This window comes from Electrona antarctica (genome assembly GCF_951216825.1).
Source record: "Electrona antarctica genome assembly, chromosome: 3".
NCBI lineage: Eukaryota > Metazoa > Chordata > Actinopteri > Myctophiformes > Myctophidae > Electrona > Electrona antarctica.
This window is the reverse complement of record NC_136808.1, coordinates 36,352,359-36,368,495: the sequence shown is the minus strand read 5'-3', so window position 1 is coordinate 36,368,495 and position 16,137 is coordinate 36,352,359. Positions and strand designations below refer to the sequence as shown.

Below are 16,137 nucleotides of genomic sequence, written 5' to 3'. Positions count from 1 at the left end.
CAGAGGCGAACAAAGGTCGAGGGGTCGAAAATGGAGTTCCAGAGGTGCTCATTAAATTACTTTCCATTTCTTTAGCATAGACAATAAAATATGAAATAATAATAATAATATATTAATAATAATAAACGTCCTGTGTAATATTGTTTGGCTATATGACAACAGAAGGATTTAGTTTTCCTGTCTTACATTAGGCTACTTAATTAGTCCATATAGGCCTACTGTAAAATGAATCATCTGACAAAGACTGACATCGTATATGCGTGATGGTGCTGCCAAAATATAGACTACTTGTCTACTTTTGTTTGGTTTGAATAAATATAATTTCACAAAAAACCGATGCAATATAATGGAGGCACAATAGCAACCCCCATGCAGTCTTTATATTTGATCTTTAAATCAGACAAGAATTCCACACAAAGAGCAACACAGCTGTGTGTATTATAGGCTACAGTGCAACGCTGTAATAAAACAGCAATGTTGGACGTGATTGGCAAAGACATTATTCCATCCTTGCTGTCCTGTCGTTCCGGGATTACAATGACGTCACGCTGGTACCCTTGCATGGGTGAATGCTAAAGAACTATAGAGCCACAAATAATAGCACAAGCAGAGTCCATATCTTGCAAGTCTTTCGTTATCCTTTAAGCCTCCTTCGGCTAACATCAACAACATTTTTTTGTATTCTTAATGACGCTTAATTTCATTTCTTATCGGCTCCTTTGGGGGATTATTTAATTCATATAAAACTATCTGCAGCTGGTATTGCAGCCCAAAGTCTCCATCCTATGAGTGTATAGTCATCTATTATTGAGGGGAAGGCCGTGCGTGGAAATGTGTGCAAGACGGTGGATTTAAGTAGAATTGGTTACAATCGATCAAGGGTGAAGAATATTATTGCTGATGGTAACAAAAGAAGCAGCTATGTCTTTCTCGCAGTTTGGATACCCTTACAATGCAGCTTCCCAGGTAAGCCTCTATATTATTATCTATGATATTAAATCATATTTTGATATAGCCTACAGAATGAGTGTGTTGTAATAAGTCATCATAGTCTACCCTCTGCCTCCGATAGGACACAGCCGGCTGGCTGACTGTCAAACTTCCCTGGCAGTAATGACAATTGCGTGCCGTGCTTTTTGTTGGACCAAATATCGACATGCATGTCCAATTACACTGAATTATGAATGATGCTCACGTGTTGTTCTGATGACAAAAGAGATGAATGTCACCTATTAGTTCAACTATTGCGCTGCTCGTCAAGTTAAACTGCGAGCACTCCAAACTTTTCACTCAAAGTTCGGACATCAGAGTGCAACAAATTATTGCATTGCAATCATTATTTTGTATAAAGGTTTGAAAGAAAGCTTAGCCTTAATGCAAGCGTTTACATAATACCCTACTTTTTAATGGCATATAGATCAAAGTAGTTGGTTAAAATTCTGGTGCAAAAGTTAGACTATTCAAAGTTGTTATCCAACTTTTAATTTCTATCATGTTCTTTGCATCTTGTTTTAGTGGCGTTGCTGACAACTGAACGGAACGTTATAGCAATTAAACCCACATTTATTACAATAGGCTGCTCTTAAATAACAAGAATTTCTAAAGTTCATATCTTATCGGATTATCAAATTACCACGGGCTGATAGTTTCACGATATAATGCTACAGTAGCCCATATTATACGTCAAAACATTAATTGCGTGTCACGGATTTGCGTAAAGCCTGCACTCTCCTCCTTACCTCACCTGAAATTCCCTATCAGCCTACAATCACTCCTTATACTTTACACACACGCACACTATCCAAATAAAAGAGCGAATGGATGCGACAAAAACGCCAATGACACTTCTGTCTATCCACGATTCTTCTTCATGCAGTTTTTCGTGTCGGCAAACCCCAGTACGACTTGCTACGATTCGATTTCCTCCAGGTCGGTGTCTGGTGACGGCGGCACCAGTTCATCCCAGCAGCCCCCCGTAACGTCCGGCTTCTGCTGTCCGGCGTCCCCCTACGAGAACCACCACCATCACCACCAGCAGCACCGGCTCCTGCCCGGCGCCAGGACCGAGCTCTGCAACGCAGCGTTGGGGATGTACAGCTCTCCGTACGCGGCTGCCGCGGCCGCAGCCACTCACAGCTACGCCAACTACTTCCCATACAGCACCGAGCCGGCTCTCTACTCCTCGCTGGTAGGTCGAGCTTTACGCACGGACTGGCTGGCTGGCTGCTCCGCCACGCAGCATCGATCTATACCTGTCTGAGCTGATCTGCATGTCTATAGTCTAGCCTTCCTAAACGGGTGCTTGATCAATTAAACCCATTAAGCTTCACTGCTCACTTCAACATTTCCCCTCTTCATTAGATTTATTTTGTTTTATGTTACTGCTTATTGTTTGCGTAAAATCGAATCTATTAATCTATCATGCATGTGTAACTCTGGGAGTGTATAAGGAACCAAATCAACACATGTCCATTTGGTTCCTTACACTCCCTATATGCTATAGTTACACATGGATATACATTTGTGTGTGTGTGTGTGTGTGTGTGTGTGTGTGTGTGTGTGTGTGTGTGTGTGTGTGTGTGTGTGCGTGCGTGTGTGTGTCACTCATCACTGCATTGTTGAATCAAGTTTAGTAAAAGTTTATGCATGCAATGAAAAATATTGTAGCCTATAACATTTACCACTTTTTATTTACTTGCGTGTTGAGAATAAGTCTAATATAATAATCTACTCTAACTAGATTGTACTAAGAAAATAAATAATATGGAACTATAATCTTCTGGTTCCAAACAGAGTTTAGTGTTAAGAAAGCAGAAATGAGATAGGCTAGCATGCTTGTTCCCTGTGGGGTGTTTTAATGAAACACACAGAGAGAAATCTGCCAATTAGGCTTTTTTAAAACACACACAAACAAATCCCCATCTAATTTTGAATATATTATAATTTATTTCATTTATAGAATCCACAATATGACATTAAGGATGGAACAGGCACTTTACACTCTGGCATCACCCAAACCGCAGCGTACTATCCATACGACCACTCACTGGGCCAGTATCAATACGACAGGTAAGGTCCATTTTCTATCCACCATGCCCTTCAAAGACAGGACAGCGGATCATTTAAAATGCTAGAAATTCAAATGTGGAGGAGGGGGGAAAACAACAAAATGTGACCAACCCCCACATTCAGAAATCCTTCTGGTAAATGTTGTTGTGTGATGTCAGTCAGGGGTGGAAGAAGTCCATCCTGCACTCACCTCAAGATAAACAAATACAAGGATACTTGACATCATCAACATGCATTTTATTTCACAGTTAAAAATATAGACGCTTCTTGACCATTGCAGGTGTAGCTGGTTTTGAATGTTGGACATTGACAACGTACATTTACAGGCTCATATTATGCGTATGTAATAGTATTATACAATATATGTAAAACTATAGCAACTTCCTACACTCATGATGTCATGATTCTTCATGCCCAGACAGCTGCTTTTCTACATAGAGACCTTTTTCTCATTTTAAGTAATCATTTCCATGTAATTATGTTTGAAAAGAAACTACGGTATATTGCCTAGATGTGGACTAGTTTGTAAATATCTCAGAAGTTGTGCCTTGTTGCTCAAACTGTTAAGCTTGAACACACCTATCAGCAATCATGTTTTATGTTGGAACCATCACCTCACTGAGGGAATATTGTCACGTTTGGATCAAAGGTCAGGGTGTTAGTGATACTGATACCTGGCTGGAGCAGAGCTGTAGGACTACTTCAAATAACACTCCGGGGTAGCTTGGATTTTTTGAGTGAATATAGTTTATGAGGTATTTTGCTAATGATGCTATAGCGTCTGTGTGTGTGTGTGTGTGTGTGTGTGTGTGTGTGTGCGCGCGTGTGTGCGTGTGCAACTGTGCGTGTGTGTGTGTGTGCATGCTTGCAGTGGTGTAAAGAAACTAAGTGCATGTACTTAGATACTGTAATTAAGTACAATTTTCAATACTTTTACTTCTACCCCACTACATCTCAGATGAAATAGTGTACTTTTACTCCACTGCAATTGGATGAAAACATTAGTTACGGTTCTAGTTAGTTTGTAGATTTTGATGATTATTACAAAACTAATATAACCATCTACAAGCTCAGCTATTTTGAAATGGCTGAAATATTTAGGGAGGATGTGCACATCAGCACTATAGTATATTTCAGGCATTTCAAAATAGCCGTTCTACAAGCTTGTAGATCTGCTATTTTCAAAAGATTTTTTTAATACATTGTGAACTTGTGAAATGGGGACGTTCTGCACAATGAGTATGCCTTTTGTACTTAAGGGGATATTTCACTTTCAAAATGATTTTTGGTAATTTCATCGTCTACTCAGGCTTATGTGAACACCCCAGACATGTTTTAAGTTGCTTGATTCAGTATTTAGATATTTGATATTAATTTTAGCTGCCCAGCCCCCTTCCTATACAAACTCATTGTAACTTCAAACTCCATTTTAACCATGATAGATACATCGAAAACACCTGATCTTTTTTTCATAGTGTCCTTCTAATACGTGAGGGGCTGTGGTTTTTCATTGACTGTTTCATTTATTTTTGAGTGGTGCAACCACTCCTATAGACAGCTATGTGTGTCTGTCCCTGGGTCCCTGCGTCCGAACACGAAAATAGCCTTATAGCCTTTGTTCACCACCAAGTGTCACTGTTGCACAGCCTAACACACAGACACACAGGCCAGGGAGGAAGGCTTGTACAGTACAGTACAGTACAGTACAGTACAGTACAGTACAGTACCACTCACTTCAGACGGGTCTGATTTTTAAATATTGTTTTTGGAAAATATTTAGGAGGACTACACTGCTGCGAGACGGAGGGAGACTAAAACATCAAAACGAATATTTAAAAATAAATGAAAACAGTAAATGAAAAACCACGGTCCTCACGTATTAGAAGGACATTATCAGTCACCAGAAAAAAGGTCGGGTGTAACCCAAGTTACAATGGGTTTGTATAGGAAGGGGGCGGGGCAGCAGAAATGAATAACACATATCTAAATACTGAATCGAGCAACTTAAAAACTGTCTGGGGTGTCACATAAGCCTGAGTAGATGAAATGACCAAAAGTTTTTTGAAAGTAAAATATCCCTTTGAATACATGTAGGACTTATAACAGAGTATGTATATATTGCAGTATTGCTACTTTTACTTAAGTAAACATGTGAGTTCTTCCATCACTGTGTGTGTGTGTGTGTGTGTGTGTGTGTGTGTGTGTGTGTGTGTGCGTGCGTGCGTGCGTGCGTGCGTGCGTGCCAGATATGGAACCGTAGACTTCAATGGCTCAGCGAGGAGAAAGAACGCCACCCGGGAGACCACGAGCACCTTGAAGACGTGGCTGTACGAGCACCGCAAGAACCCCTACCCCACCAAGGGCGAGAAGATCATGCTGGCCATCATCACCAAGATGACGCTCACCCAGGTGTCCACCTGGTTCGCCAACGCCCGGCGGAGGCTCAAGAAGGAGAACAAGATGACCTGGTCTCCCAAGAACAAGGCAAACGACGACAGGAAGGACGACGACCTCGACAAGAGTGACCAGGAGTGTGTCACCAAAGGTAATGTATACCTATACCCTCCACGAGAGGGTTCATCTAACTCTGAGTTGACCACTTGAACCCTATAGTGTCCCTATTCTGGGGGGAAAATATCAGATCGACAGCGTCACAATGCGTCAAATCGGATTGCGTTGTGAGCTTGCAGATCTTCTATTTTGTTTTTTTTTAAGAAACAGGGAGACAGAGCCGGGGAGAGACTTATAGCAAAGGTTCACCGGAACCAGGAATTTAACCTGGGGCTCGCTGTCAGGCGTATGTGGTAGGTGCCCATCGGCCATGTGGTTAGGCTAGGTTAGATCTACAATTGATTTGCAATTTTCAGTGAAAAGATTTAGTGTATATCAATGTGAATGGGTATGTAGTGTTTAAAATGGTTCAATGAATTCAGTTGAAACGATTTGATTGTGCAGCGCTGAAACATTCAACAAACTGATAAAAAAGGTCAAACAGACATACGATTTTAGGAGTGCTGTGGGTAGGAGGATTATAGACACAGTATATTGAGCACTTTGAGGGAAATCTGAATTCTTAAGGTGCTCTTGCCATGTTTCCGTCCATAAGACTATTGATATATTTACAGTCTCCATATTATGCTTTGTAAAACTGCATGGTCAAGTCTATGTTTAACTGCATGTTTTTGCTCATTTGAACTCAGACTCCTGTGATGGTAAAGAAGATAAGGAACTTCATCTAAGTGACCTGGAGGACATGGAGGAGGAAGACTGTGATAAACTGGACAGTGACTGTGAGAAGGTGGCCCCTGATGAGCTGGACCTCCACAGGGCCATGGCCGTGTCGGGAAACCCTCCAAAGAGAGAGCTCTCCGAGCTGCACCTCAACTTGGCCAACAGCTTCCCCGCCTTCCCGTGCGGCATCAAGGGCATGACCTCTCTCCCGCCTCTCCCGTCTGACTTCCTGGAACCCGTGGCGTCCAAGCCCCCCTCCGCCTCTTCCATCACGCCCACGGGGAGCATATCCCTGTCTCATTTTGAACCTTTGGACAAGCCGCGGATCTGGTCTCTGGCTCGCACGGCGGCCTCGGGAGTCATACTTAGCCCTCGCCACGGCTCGGAGCTGAGGACAGGCCGCTTGGCTGAGGGGGAATACCAGCTGCAGACCTCCAGGCTCCCCGGGGCCCCTACTGGACATTGTCGGGGCATCATGGGCCTCCACGAATCTAACAATGTGACCAACGCAGAGAACCCCTTCCAGGAGGCCCCGCCTTTGCACTCCAAAATCTACGGCGCCGGCAGCTACAGTCACAAGAGCCTCCAGCTGCACTGCTCCTCGTACCCTGCACTCACTGACACGTGCCAGTACTCCATTGAAGGTACAGTATGTTGTCTTTCACGTTTTCTTTCACCCATTATAGCTTATATATCAGGGTTTACAAATACATTCATCCTTTACTGTATTAAGCACATGAGCCATGTTTTATACCTTTTAAAAAATTCAAATGTTGCAACAACGTGCAGACCAACAAGCTGACAACGTGTATCACGATGTGATGCCGCTGCGTTGTGAGCTTGTAGATACGGTATGCGGTTTTCGCCACATTTCTTCTTTGGCAATTTTCACCGATAATGCCATGCACAAAAAGTGATCAGGTTTAACAAGATTTTAACACATTCAGACCGTAGGACGTGTGGAAACATCATATGAAATACAACCGATGAATCCAGTGGACGTGTACACACTTCATAGCGCTTTTTCATTGATTTTTGGGGGGGATTTGCCTCTCCTTCTGCATCATACTCCTTGCTGTTTCGCGCATGCGCACTGCCGTTCACTTCCTTGTTTACGGCTCAGAAAGAATGGCTCGTATCTCCTAATCTAGGTCCATGGTTTTGACCAAATGGGCATACATACTTCTGTCTTCATTTCTGACTTCAACATGCCTCTCGTTTAGAATATTAATGCTTCTAGAGAGACTATATCGTAATCATCGCGAGGTAAGCAAGCAACATTATGCTTCCCGGTTTTAGTACGGAACAGAAGGGGGGGCTTTCAGAGTAAAAGCAGCCATATCTGCCCAGCACCCCGAGCTCCTATTTTGAAAGAAATCCCGGCGCTCATTGTGATAATGTGAGAGGTTTACGTGATGCTATATTAGCAGACAGGCATATATTATGTGCCTGTCAGGCATGTATATTATACAATATAATATAATAATATGTCATATTATTATATTGAAAAATGCATTGTGTCTGTTAAAACTCAGAGAAGCAAATAACGATGATTACTTTGTGAGACAATATTTTGACACACTATACGCGTGCGTTTGTTTGTGTGTGTGTGTGTGTGTGTGTGTGTGTGTGTGTGCGTGCGTGCGTGTGTGTGTGTAGGATTCTCCGGTGGCAAGACAGAGACAGGCAACCTTAACGAGGCCTGTGGGACCCTGCAAGATGACAAGGTCATCGCCTTCAGACCTGTGATGAAGAGGTGAACCAGGTGAGTCACAGAACACTGACACGGAAAAAAGGGTCAAGCCACCAACAATCACCCGAGTGCCCGTACATGCATGCATTGCACACACACACGCACGCACACACGCGCGCACATACATGCACAAACATGTACACACAGTAACTTGTGTCTATGGCAGCAACGGTCAACAACATATTGTCGCTGTCGGGTGGAAACCTTACCAAAACCGGTACTTTTCAGGAAATGGGTACTGAAAAAGTCCTCCAATGGATCTACAGTAATGTAGTTAGAATGTAGTCACAAGCTCTTGTTAATAATTGGTAAAAATCAAATCCACCGTGGTGCATCTGGCACTGTCACATGTTGGATGGGAGGGAAGCCGGGCGGGGGGTGATATGTGTACTACGTCCTCCAGGTGGGGACTCCTCACTGGCAGGTGAGCCAATAGGATACAACAGCAGTGATAATACACGGTAATGTGTGTAGGGAGAAATTCAATGGTATAACAACTAAATTGGGAATAAAAGGGGGGTAAGCATTGGCTACAAAAAATAATAATCTATAATTTGCGTGTGTGTGTGTGTGTGTGTGTGTGTGTGTGCGTGCGTGCGTGTGATGTCACTAATAAATCATGACCAAAACTGAAAACATTTTAGACTGTTATCATATTGACTGCATACTATTACTATTTGTTTTCACATATCTTAAAATACACACACAAAATAATGTGTTTATTTTTGTCTCCTTTTGCATCCTGTTAGATGAATGGCAGCTGTGGCCTACAATAACAAACAGTGGGACATTTATTAATATGCACTAATGGACAAAGTGGACGACGAGTGTCCACATTTGACACAGTGGAACTACCTTGCGCTACTGCAGTGAGAAAGCAGGACAATTCAAACTGTGGGATGTGGCTATCATTTTGCACAATATTGTTTTTAAGTGGTGTTTAAATGATGTTATGCAAGAACTGTAGACAAGAATGGCCGGCAAATTTTGTCTACGGGCAATCGTGTAGTGTATCAAACGTGGACATGTATGTATTTATTTATTATTTGGCATTTTGTCTATTTATTTGGTAATTAAGTGTATTTATTTCCTTTTTCTCCTTTGAATAATTTTGTTATGTATTACATTACAATGTGGCTATTTGTGGTATTTTGCTTGATTTAAAACTTTCAAAAAGTTCACACGGAACGGATTGGATCTTGCTTTGCGTGTGAACGAAAAACTGTCATTGTGTTTATGTGCGCTTATTTGCCATCCATGAAATATTTTATAAGAATGCATTTTTTTCCAAGACCCCTTTCGCTTTGTGTCATAATTTATGCACTCAGAAATTCAAACATTTGAGGATCTACGATTGATCAAAGTTTTACCATCTTGAGTCTGGGCGTAAAACGAGAACATGGCTGGAAGGTCATAATTTCAGGAGGACGTGACTGAAATTCACAAGCCGGGGAAGAAAAGGGGGACATCATCTCCTCCATTGTCAACCTCTAATCAGGAGTGGCATCAAACACTTTGTTACTGTTCAGACAAGCGACGAGGCAGGAATGTACAATCAATGCTGCTTTGTCCCTAAGAGGCGTAGCAATAACTTAATATGGTGTTAATTAAAAGGTCATTTCTAGGATCAAAACCAAAGGAGGAGTTCACATGGTCCATGAGAGGGTCCTTTGATTTGCCTATAGCATTTGATCAAAGCATTTGATCTCCAAATGTCAAACTGAAAGTAAACTTCTCAGTAAAGTGGCAATCGATGGTGCTAGTAATATTATGGACCAAATTTAATATCACAATCAAACATTGCTAAAATAGCCCCCTAGTGTTTACAAGCTCACTATGCGTCGAGTGACACGTTGTCAGTTTGTAGATTCGCTATTTTAGACAAACCTTTTTGAAAGTAATAAATATTGTAGCACGTACAGTAAGTGATAAGGAATAAAACATTTATGCCAATATTGATATATTGTAAAGCCCTAAACGATGCGATGTATTTGTAACTCTAAACAAAACCTGCATTTATGATGTGAAATTGTGTTTGATGCCTTTGTTTCCTCACAGAGATTACATTTGTACGAGGTAACCGAGGACTCCAGATCACAACTGGGACACTATAGCTATAGCCTGTAATACATCCGACAAAATGATGACCCCCAGCTTAGCGGGGCAGAAACAAATGATACACACATAAACGTCATTTCAAGTGGGATCTCAGGGATTATGCTTGTACTAAAAGTATTAGGGCAATTGGGAGGCGCTGGCTTGTGTCCCGCGGCCAAAAGGCCAGCCAGGCCTGTGAGCAATGCATGTAGCTAGTCTATAATGGAGGCTTCACTTGACCCTGGAAAATCCTCTTGGAAAATCTAGATGACCAAGATGAGGTCAGGAATAATGAAATATTTAGGGTGGGGGGGTTGGGCACGCACGCACGCACGCACACGCGCACACACACACACACACACAAACACATACAACTGTATACAAGGGTGCAAATGTTTAAGCAATAACCTTTAGATAAATATTTGTAAATAAGATGAAATATATGGAACAAGGCCACAGTGTGTGTGTGTGTGTGTGTGTGTGCGTGCGTGCGTTAGTAGGCCTATAAAATTAAATATATATATAGTCAAACAGGCCAAACAGATTGACATAACTCCACAGTTGCGTGTTTCATGACAAAGGTCAACTAATCATCCTTCTCATGTTACATGAAGTCATCATAACCTAACCTGAATTAAAGGTACGATGAAAGCAACGCATCCGATATGACGGCTATACGCTGGCGAGGAAGCCTCATGCTTTGCATGATAAAAAAACAAAACAAGGATCACCTTGATAATTTATACATGTAATGTGTCGTGATTATAGAGCACCAAGGATTTACAGCTCAGTTGTGCGTGTGCGTGTGTGTGTGTGTGTGTGTGCGTGTGTGTGTGTTTTTCAAACTGCCAGATCACTCAGTAGGCCTATACAGCAACACAGTGCGTCTGTTAATGAATAACTGAGCACACCAGGGGAATGTCTCCTCGTATGTCTTTTTAACCAGCACGGTGCGTCCCTCTTTTACTTTAAGACAGGCCCGGCGTGCATCAAATATTTAAAGCCAAGTTAATTAAAGCACGCGGTTGTAAAGAAAATCTGCCGCACATTACTGAAAGTAATGATGCATGCGCAATGGGATTAAGCAAATGGCAATGGGCCTATACCTGAGGGAAACCACAGATAATACCCCGTGTATTATTATCGCGCATCGCGGCGCTATTCAGCGTCGGTGTGTGAGGTGGCGAACAGATCAATTAGTGTGTAGTACATAGTGTTTTACACACAGCCCAAGGAATAGCACAGTGGATACTAGACAATTAAGGGTAACATTAGCCTTCTCAACCTAATTTATTCCATACAAAACTACTCAGCTGTTATTCCGTTCACATAAACATCTTGTTTTATAAGGAATGCTGTATGTGGCACAGGCACAGTGGATTTCAGACCCTCACAAAACTGTCCTGTGGGGGAGGGGTATTCAACCAAACATCAGAGCGATGTTTGTCTGACATCTTTAATCTGGGGCAGGACATGAAATCTGAGGCATACAATGTCAAGGAACAATACGTTCCTTAGGTAATACTACCTAAGGTAGTAATACTACCTAAGGTAGTAATACTACCTAAGGAACGTATTGCTTATATATATATCACGCAACAAAATCACCCTAGTACATGATCTTCTCAGCAAATTATTTTTTTCTAGGGTGGGGAGAGGGAGGGTGGAGTTCTTTGTGGCCTGTTTGTATAATCCCAAACAGATTTTGGATAATCTTTGAATGAGACAAAATATCTGACAAGAAAAACAAGATCGAGGCAACATGAAGATAAACACTTGCAAATAGGACAATACCAGCGGTGATGATACATTGCCATTGTTCATTGTCAACCTCGGTCACATAGTCAAAGTAAACTTTGACTTGTCCCACAAATATTCTTTCTTTTTTAGTGGTGCAACCACTCCCTTACGGAGCTATGTGTGTGGCTGGCTGGGTATCTGGCTGGGTGCGTCTGAGCACGAAAACAGCATGGTTGTTTTTCACAACCTGTGCGCAACCTAACACACACACGCACACACATATTAACTGTATATGATGATTTTGGGTGTCCCAGTACAGTACAGTGACAGTACAGTACAGTAGAGGGTACAGTAGAGGGACCCCCACACGGTAACTCTGTCATTTCTCAACCGTTTCGGATGCCGGGCGGCTCGCCGGAACCGGGCCGGGACCCTGGGTGCGTTCCTGTGGGTCTGGAACTCCTCCCCCCCCCCCCCCCCCCACACACACACAGAGTTGCACCACTCACTTCACACAGGTGTGATTTTAAATAACACATAATTGTGTCCCCTAGTTGTAGTTGTGGTATGGCTACAGTACATTTGCATATATTATGCAGAATTTGTTCTCTGTATATACTAAGCCTAACTATTAGGAAGAGTAGTGGTTGCCATTACAGCACGTTGGTTAATGAAGTGACTTGCTTTGGGACACTTAAAACTGGGTGGGCCCGGGGGTGCTGATTCTTAGCTACGGCTGCCCCATTTTTAGTGTTTGTTTACATTTTGTACAATAACTGTTACAGAATGTACATGAATTTTGTGTACATAATCAAACTTTGGTTAAAACTCACTGCAAAGCCATCTTCAAGATAAAACGTGAGTTCAATATGCAGCGCTTATTGGAGTTAAGGAATAACTTTTTCAGGCATATTGATATCAATGAGAAAATTGCAATGGCTTGCATTAATTCAGCAGTATGGCCATTTTAGAAGCAATACATGGTGTAGTGACTTTCAAAAGGGTAAATTACATAATGTTCCCACACTGTTTCAACTAGAGATGCGTATCAGACGCTACCAAGTACATACCAGTATATATATATATATATATATATATATATATTTTTTACCCAGGGAAGTAGCTGAGCACGGTGCTCATTTTCAGCAACGCCCTGCACATAGAAACAGACACACACACACACACACACACACACACACACACACACACACACACACACACACACACACACACACACACACACACACACACACACACACACACACACACACACACACACATTAAAACCTGGGAGCTGACCAGTACAACCACAGTCTTATACTGTTGGCCACTAAGCAGCTCCAGGGGGAGCAGTTGGGGGTTCAGTGCCTTGCTCAAGGGCACTTCAGCGGTGTTGGGTGAGTGATGACAATCACTTCCCCACCCAGATTTTTCCTGCCCGTCCGGGGAATCGAACCGGCAACCTTTCGGCAACAAGGGCCCTCCTCTAACCCTTAGGCCACCGCTGCCCCAAAAAAAAAAATATATATATATATATATATATATATATATATATCATACTATAATTCACTCAATGTCTGTCTGTCTGTCTGTCTGTCTGTCTGTCTGTCTGAAACACTGTCGTAGCTCCTCATTGGCTGCACCAATCGCTCAGACTTTTCACACAGGCAATGACCATAATATTAATATTATGGAGGTCTTAACAAAGCCCTTTTTTCAATTTAACAAATGATTCATTAATAATTAATTTATTAGTGAATTAAAATTCCCCATCGACTTACATGGGAAAATGCGAAAACTCACGTCAAGTCTTTTACCCTCAGAAACCGTCGGAACTACAGTTACAACACTTGGAGGGGAGGTTCCGAATTCGCAAATGCAGAATTTTAAAACGTTTATTGCAAAAACAATGCTTTTTGGGGCATCAATCTGCTCTGTTTGCCATAGCGTAGCCTACATGCGCTATAGCAAGACAGGACAATTCCCTCCCAATCAGTAATGTGATCTATTACATCGTATTACCCACACTGTACATAATTTGGTGTTCATATACTCAGAACGGGTAAGGTCTAGTATATATAATTCTCTAACAGCTGTGCTGTATACTACTAACACTTCATGGATGTGATATAACTGCTGTATGCCTGGGCTCAGGTTAAACCCTTTGTAAAACATGAACAAATACATACAGAATGAATGCCATAGAACTTTTTTGTTACCATCTAGTTTGAGATTCTCACATTACACTCAGTTAGCAATGCACATTTTTTTACCTGTATAGCATAAATGAGCTGTCATCACATGATAAATTACACAATATTGGATTGGTGTATTTAATAGGCGTATACTGCCGATACCCGATCCAGCATTTTATAACTGTATCAGAGGCGTTTCCTATACCGCTAGGCGTAATCGTCTGGAACAATTGGAGTTGAACATGAATTTCATTTCAAGATAAAGGTTGAGATCTACTGAAGTATTGTATGTACAGCAACTGCATAACCTACACTTGTGTACAGACAATTATTTGAAGACAGGGACAATATATGCTAATGTCTACTCTAGAAGTCCAAATTAGACTGGTATGGTTCTTTAAATAGGCTTAAAATCATGAATTCATCTGTACCCTTTGCAGTTGCCAGGTCTTGCGGTTGCCAGGCCTTTGTAGTGGGCAGGTTCTTGTACTGTAGATTGTTGCAAATTCTACTATCTGCACAAATACAAACGTATTTTCAGGTCAATAAAACTGACCCCAATTAATGCCCCAAATAATACTTGGAAGTTAAATGTAATGTCTGTACCTCATTCAACACTGTCAAGCACATTAACGTACTGTCTGAAACACTGAATGTGGATGACTTGACACGTGGACATGGTCATGTGACTGCCTCACTGGCCTCATTACAAACCTTACCTTCCAAGTATAGATGCAAACACGATGGTGTCATATTTTGCTGTTGTCTTTGTTTTCTTTGTAAAGAAATTGTAAAGAAATTTAAACAAGAAAAAGCTGTTTATTTGAAGATATTGTTTTATCTAATATAAATTAATTAAACAAGTAGCACATGTCTGCTTTCTTCCATTGTATGTCAAACCTTATTCAAATAGTGAACACTTAACTTGTAACAGGAATACTTTCAAAGACACATTAAACACATTAACGCATGCTTGTCTGATACAGTTATGCCGTCTCTGTGAGCTTTTACATTTCAATATTTGCTATACCCTTACTTTCTTTGCTGTTAATTAGAAGATTGTTTTACTTCTAATGCAAATTCTTTACAATTTTATGAAACAGCTAGTCATTTACTGTTTGTACATATATGGGCTGGTATGATTATAATCGTTCCCTCAAAAATACTGTTAAGCCTAGGCTGGATAAACCAGATGGTATAGTATAGTATAGCAGTGGTTTTATGTACCCAAGGTACACCAAAGGGGCGGGCGAGTTAAAATCCCACCAATGTGCTTGCCGTCATCGTTACCAGGCAACGCTTCGCTTCCGCGTTGGCGACGTCATCGGTACTTTTCCATATATCTAGGTGATGATCCAGTCTTCTCCATGTATGGCTATCGTATCCAGTGTTTGATGGGGTCAGTGTCATGATCTTCATATAGAGGGTATGAGCATGACATCATCATCATACCCGGAAGTTATGCAAGTTAACGCCTACCGAGTGGCAAAAAACTACTTTCTGGCCATCCAAACAGAAAAGTCTTATCTGATTGTATTAAACAATGTTAAACAACGTTAAACTCACTTTGCCACTCGATTTGCCATTGACTTGATGCATGCGCATACCCTCTATATGGAGACGGCGTGTCACCAGGCGTGATGGACTGACGGCCATATATGGATTGACGGACGGACGGTTTTTCAGATTTTCATAGTAATCTACGACCTACAGTCGCAATCAGTGTCATGATGATACATGCTGTTCAATGCTTTTGTGTTTAGAAATTAAACGCATGCTCTTCCATTACTGATAAAAGGAGCCACTAGTGATAATTGATTTCCAGCTATTCAGTGCATGTACACTGTGGCATTGTGACACGAAATAATCCATAGTCTATAATGTTTACAATGCCACAAACTAAACCGTGGTGTTAAGAAATTACATGTATTATCTATGCAGTATATATAAGCACAGGATTGAGAATTCCAATATGTAATAAGTATAACTGTATTATTATCACACTCGTGGATTTTTGGGGCCAGTCTGTGGCGGTGAATCGCCCGCATGAGT

The 16,137-nt window shown here is 41.5% G+C and overlaps 1 protein-coding gene across 1 annotated transcript; it reads left to right on the top strand.

The window, feature by feature from the left end:
* Nucleotides 1–900: 900 nt before the first annotated feature.
* Nucleotides 901–9,039, top strand: irx6a (iroquois homeobox 6a; the record flags this gene model as incomplete). Its single annotated transcript, XM_079497135.1, has 7 exons — nucleotides 901–966; nucleotides 1,877–2,188; nucleotides 2,960–3,069; nucleotides 5,316–5,614; nucleotides 6,270–6,944; nucleotides 7,960–8,065; nucleotides 8,803–9,039. 6 exons carry the CDS (start codon nucleotides 901–903, stop codon nucleotides 8,058–8,060), a joined length of 1,563 nt encoding a protein of 520 aa, XP_079353261.1. The 3' UTR covers nucleotides 8,061–8,065; nucleotides 8,803–9,039.
* Nucleotides 9,040–16,137: the final 7,098 nt, after the last annotated feature.